The sequence below is a fragment of the Argentina silus genome (genome assembly GCF_951799395.1).
Source record: "Argentina silus genome assembly, contig: scaffold_198, whole genome shotgun sequence".
NCBI classification, from domain to species: domain Eukaryota; kingdom Metazoa; phylum Chordata; class Actinopteri; order Argentiniformes; family Argentinidae; genus Argentina; species Argentina silus.
In genome coordinates this window covers 52,835-57,834 of record NW_028152589.1, presented here as the reverse complement: position 1 = coordinate 57,834, position 5,000 = coordinate 52,835, and the positions used below count along the sequence as shown (strand labels likewise).

The 5,000-nt window shown below is 50.9% G+C and overlaps 1 protein-coding gene across 1 annotated transcript in view; it reads left to right on the top strand.

Annotated features, from left to right (window-relative positions):
* LOC310824733 (thyrotropin-releasing hormone-degrading ectoenzyme-like) overlaps positions 1-2,932 on the top strand; it is a gene marked incomplete at both ends in the record, with an annotated part of 11,199 nt that extends 8,267 nt beyond the window's left edge. Inside the window, 3 exon segments of the mRNA XM_083697992.1 lie at positions 838-978; positions 1,515-1,596; positions 2,789-2,932. Of these exon segments, the coding sequence (XP_083554118.1) occupies positions 838-978; positions 1,515-1,596; positions 2,789-2,932 (367 nt within the window).
* Positions 2,933-5,000: the final 2,068 nt, after the last annotated feature.

Below are 5,000 nucleotides of genomic sequence, written 5' to 3'. Positions count from 1 at the left end.
AGACAGAGAGAGAGAGAGAGAGACAGAGAGAGAGAGACAGAGAGAGAGAGAGACAGAAAGAGGGAGAGAGACAGAGAGAGAGAGACACAGAGAGAGAGAGAGACAGAGAGAGAGAGACAGAGAGAGAGGGAGACAGAGAGAGAGAGACAGAGACAGAGAGAGGGAGACAGAGGGAGGGAGGGGGGGGAATCTCTTGAGAACAAAGGAGTGTGGTGTTTCCAGCGCCCGGTGCTGAACCCACCCTGCATGGGATTGTAATAGGAAACGTTGCAGCGAGCCGCAGCTTTCTGTGGAATACATTTTTTTCGCCTGCCTGACATTTTCCGCTCATTTGCATAAGCGGGTATATCTCCTTTTGATAGATTCACATCAGGGCTCAGCTCCCCCTGCCTGCTGACACGGGATATTAAAACTATCTTTTTGGTAATTGAATTTCACGCTCTCCTCCGGCGACTGATTCTAGCCTACTGTTTTTATTTACTTTTTAATGGCGTGTGTGTGTGTGTGTGTGTGTGTGTGTGTTGTGGTGTGGGTGTGTGTGTGCGTGTGTTTGTGGTGTGTGTGTGTGCGTGTGCGCGTGCGCGTGTGCGCGTGCGTGTGTGTGTGTAGATAGTTAGGTCAGCTGTCCTTTGTGTTATTGCCGGGGGGCCGATGGGGAGTATTCTAAATGGTGTTCTCACTGGAAATTAATTGTTATGGAACCATTAAAATCTGTCTGTCTCAGACATGCTAGTTCTTCCAGACTGCTAAACATCTCCCACCACCACCCCACCACCACCCCCCACCCCACCACCACCCCCCCACCCCACCACCACCACCACCCCCCCACCCCTACAGACTCCTGAACCTGTCTCTGAGTACGGACCTGGTACCAGACCAGGACGTGATCGATGTCATCATCCATGTGAGCCGGAATCCCCACGGCCGGCACCTGTCCTGGAGGTACTTCAGAGACAAGTGGGACATCCTCAACTCACGGTAAACACACACACACACACACACACACACACACACACACACACACTACATTACATAGCATAACATCATAACACTTTTTAGCAACTGCAGTATAGGGCAGTAAACAGATTTCTGAACTGGAATCTGAATCCATATTCAATGAGAGTATTTCTGTGTCCAGAAGCAGCGTGATGTTCTGGTTGTTCTGTTAAAGAGGTTCTGACCCGGACCACCTGAAGAACATACAAGAGACCCAACTCCACATGGAACTGTTCATCTAAGTGATGACTGATACAGCAGCCTAGACTCATTATCTTCTTCCTTCTCTCTCTCTCACCCCTCCTCCCTCCCTCTCTTCCATTCCTCCCTTCCTCCCTCTCTCCTCTCCCTCTCCTCCCTCCCTCCTCTTCTTCTCTCCCTCCCTCCTCCTCCCTCCCCTCCCTCCCTCCTTGCTCCTCCCTCCCTCCCTCCCTCCCTTCCTCCCTCCCTGCTCCTCCCTCCCTCCTCATCCCTCCCTCCCTCCCTCTCCTCCCTCCCTCCCCCTCTCTCTCCTGTAGGTATGGTGAAGCCTTGTTCATGAACTCCAAGCTGATCAGCGGCGTGACGGAGTTCTTGAACACAGAGATGGAGCTGAATGAGGTACACGCTACATGCTACACTCTACATGCTACACTCTACACTCTACATGCTACACTCTACAGGCTACACTCTACACACTACATGCTACACTCTACAGGCTACACTCTACATGCTACACTCTACAGGCTACACTCTACACACTACATGCTACACTCTACAGGCTACACTCTACAGGCTACACTCTACACACTACATGCTACACTCTACAGGCTACACTCTACACTCTACATGCTACACTCTACACACTACATGTTACACTCTACACACTACATGCTACACACTACATGCTACATGCTACACTCTACACACTACATGTTACACTCTACACTCTACATGCTACACGCTACATGCTACATGCTACACTCTACACACTACATGCTACACGCTACATGCTACACTCTACACGCTACATGCTACATGCTACACTCTACACACTACATGCTACATGCTACATGCTACACTCTACACACTACATGCTACACTCTACACACTACACGCTACATGCTACACGCTACACGGCACATGTTACACACTACGTCCCATTTCAACAGACTTCCCCAGGACTTGATGCATGTATTGCACTCACACACACACACACACATATATACATAGAATATACAGTACATTGTGTGGATTGTTTGGATTGTATTTCGTCCCCAGAGAAATGTTGGAGTGTGTCTGCTGCTGATAGAGTAGGGAACAGCTTAGGCCTTAAAGGGAGGGTGTTCTTAAAGAGAACAGCTTAGGCCTTAAAGGGAGGGTGTTCTTAAAGAGAACAGCTTAGGCCTTAAAGGGAGGGTGTTCTTAAAGAGAACAGCTTAGGCCTTAAAGGGAGGGTGTTCATAAAGAGCAAAGTTAAAAACCTTTAAGGGATGACGATCTTAAAGGGATCTCTTTATCTCAACTCAAAGGTCACGGCAGTAATTGGCTGAAAAGCTTTGGTGTGTTTGTGAAGTTGTGGTTTAAAGGAACTATCTGGTTCTCAGTCTCAGACAGAAGGAAAAGGAAATAGTGTATTTTCTTAATTCTGACATATTCTCCCATTATCTTCAGTCTCTGTTGTTGTGACTTCCACAGTGTGAGGCAAAACAGTTCCACAGGCAAAACTAACATCACACACATACACACACACATTGTCTGTCTGTATGCCTGTCTGTCTCTGTAAATCTGTCTCCCCCCGCCCCCCCTACAGCTGAAGGAGTTCATCCAGGTGAGCGGGGGGCGGGCGGGGCCGGCGTTCTCCCGGGCCGTGGAGATTGTGGAGGCCAACGTCAGGTGGCACAGCCTGTACGAGCGCCAGTTCTTCCAGTGGCTCAGCAAGGCCCCCAACGGCTAACACAGCGCCCCCCACAGGCACCGCCCAGACATGACACCTCTCTGGAACTATCACAGGACAATAACAAGGATGGACGACAACAACAACAATAACAACAACAACAACATCAACAACCACAACTACAAACAAACAAAACAGCTTCAATACAGAGAACATTACTACTTTACTTTGAATTGCAAATAAGACATTCCCCCCTAGATAGTGGGATAGAGAGAGAGGGAGAGGGAGGGAGAGAGAGAGAGAGGGAGAGAAAGAGAGAGAGGGAGAGAGAGGAAGGGACAGGTGAGTCTTGGGTGTGGTATAAATACTGGTATAAATACTGTAATGCATGGTGGTGTTCAGCTTCAGTCCCTTTATGTTAATGCATGGTTTTCACAACCCTCCTCCGTTGGTTTTCCGGTAAGCTGACCCCGTGACCTTTTCAGCGACCTCAGGTCAACTCCTTGTAGCCTACCTTACAGACGGACGGACGGACGGAGGAGAGAGACAGCTACGGAGGAGAGGAGGACAGGGAGCCACTGAGACAAGCACAATTACTCTTTATGACAATCAGTGTGTTGATTGGACAAGAGGACCGTGGTGAGGGAGCCTATCAGAGGACTGGGACTGTTCTCTGTCTCCTCTCTTTGAGCCATACTTTAGTGGTGTGTGTGTGTGTGTGACCTTGTGACCTCTGACCTCAGTCGACGGGACCTGCTGCAGCTGACCGGGTGTTAACTGTTGTGTGTGACGTGTTTTAAAGTACTCCCCCCGCCCCCTCTTTGCCCACTCTTTACCCCCCTCTTGGCCCCCTCTTCCCCCCCCCCCCCCATATACAATGGTAAGCTTGGGAACACTTTCAGTTTCCCTGCAAAGCCCCATGAAGGATAGTTCCACAGCCTTCTAGAATGTTCTAGAGTATTCCAGACTGTTTCCAGATTGTTCTAGACTATTCTAGAGTATTCCAGACTGTTTCCAGACTGTTCTAGAGTATTCTAGACTGTTCTAGAATGTTCTGGACCGTTCTAGACTGTTCCGGACTGTTCTAGAGTGTTCTAGAGTGTTCTAGGAGGTGTCCATGGGAGAGGGAGCAGGAGGAGGACCCCTCCCAGTCACTGAAGCATCACGTCATCATGACGTGTTCAGAAGCAGAGTTTCTAGTCCCTGTCTGCTGCGTCTCGGGGTGGGTGTTGTGCGGTGGGTGTTGTGTGTGGGTGGAGCTCCGCTGTAGAGACCTCCCTCCTCGGGGCGGTCCGCCAGGCCATGCTGGTTCTGTTAGTGGGTTGTCTTCCTGTGTCCCGGTTAAAAAGGTTTGACTCTGAAACGGTGTGAAAACAAAGGTCGTGTACCACAGTGTTACTGAAGGGTTGTTATGACTACAGTTCGGTTGGCTGTTCCATCGCCATGACAGCGAACAGGCTAGCAGAACAGCGTACAGGCTAGCAGAACAGCCGGCAGGCTAGCAGAACAGCGTACAGGCTAGCAGAACAGCCAGCAGGCTAGCAGAACAGCCGGCAGGCTAGCAGAACAGCCGACAGGCTAGCAGAACAGCCAGCAGGCTAGCAGAACAGCCGGCAGGCTAGCAGAACAGCCGACAGGCTAGCAGAACAGCCGACAGGCTAGCAGAACAGCCAGCAGGCTAGCAGAACAGCTAACAGGCCTGTCCTAAGGACCAATCGATGAGGAGTAGAGTGTTTTTACTGTCGAGGTTTGGTAGGAAGAGGAAGAGGAAGAGGAAGTCCCTATGGAGGAAGTTGAGCCCTTTCTCACGTCCTCTCTAATCACATTGGAGGACGATAGCTCAGGGGAGGAGCCTAGATCTTCTCCTCCAATGATCTTCTCCCCTCGCCCCCCTCCTCACTCCTCCTCCCCTCTCCTCTCCTCACCCCTCTCCTCTCCCCCCCTCCTCCCCCGCCCACCGCCCCTCGTGTCCCACCTCTGTTCCCTCACCACCCCCCCTGTCCCCTCCCCTCCCCGCCCCCGCCCCCCCCGCCATGCTCTCCTTTCATATTGTGTTTGACGTGTTTAGGAGCTTGTTGATTTCGGAATCAGAGAGGATATCTTCTGGATTTTGAGCAGAGCAGCAATG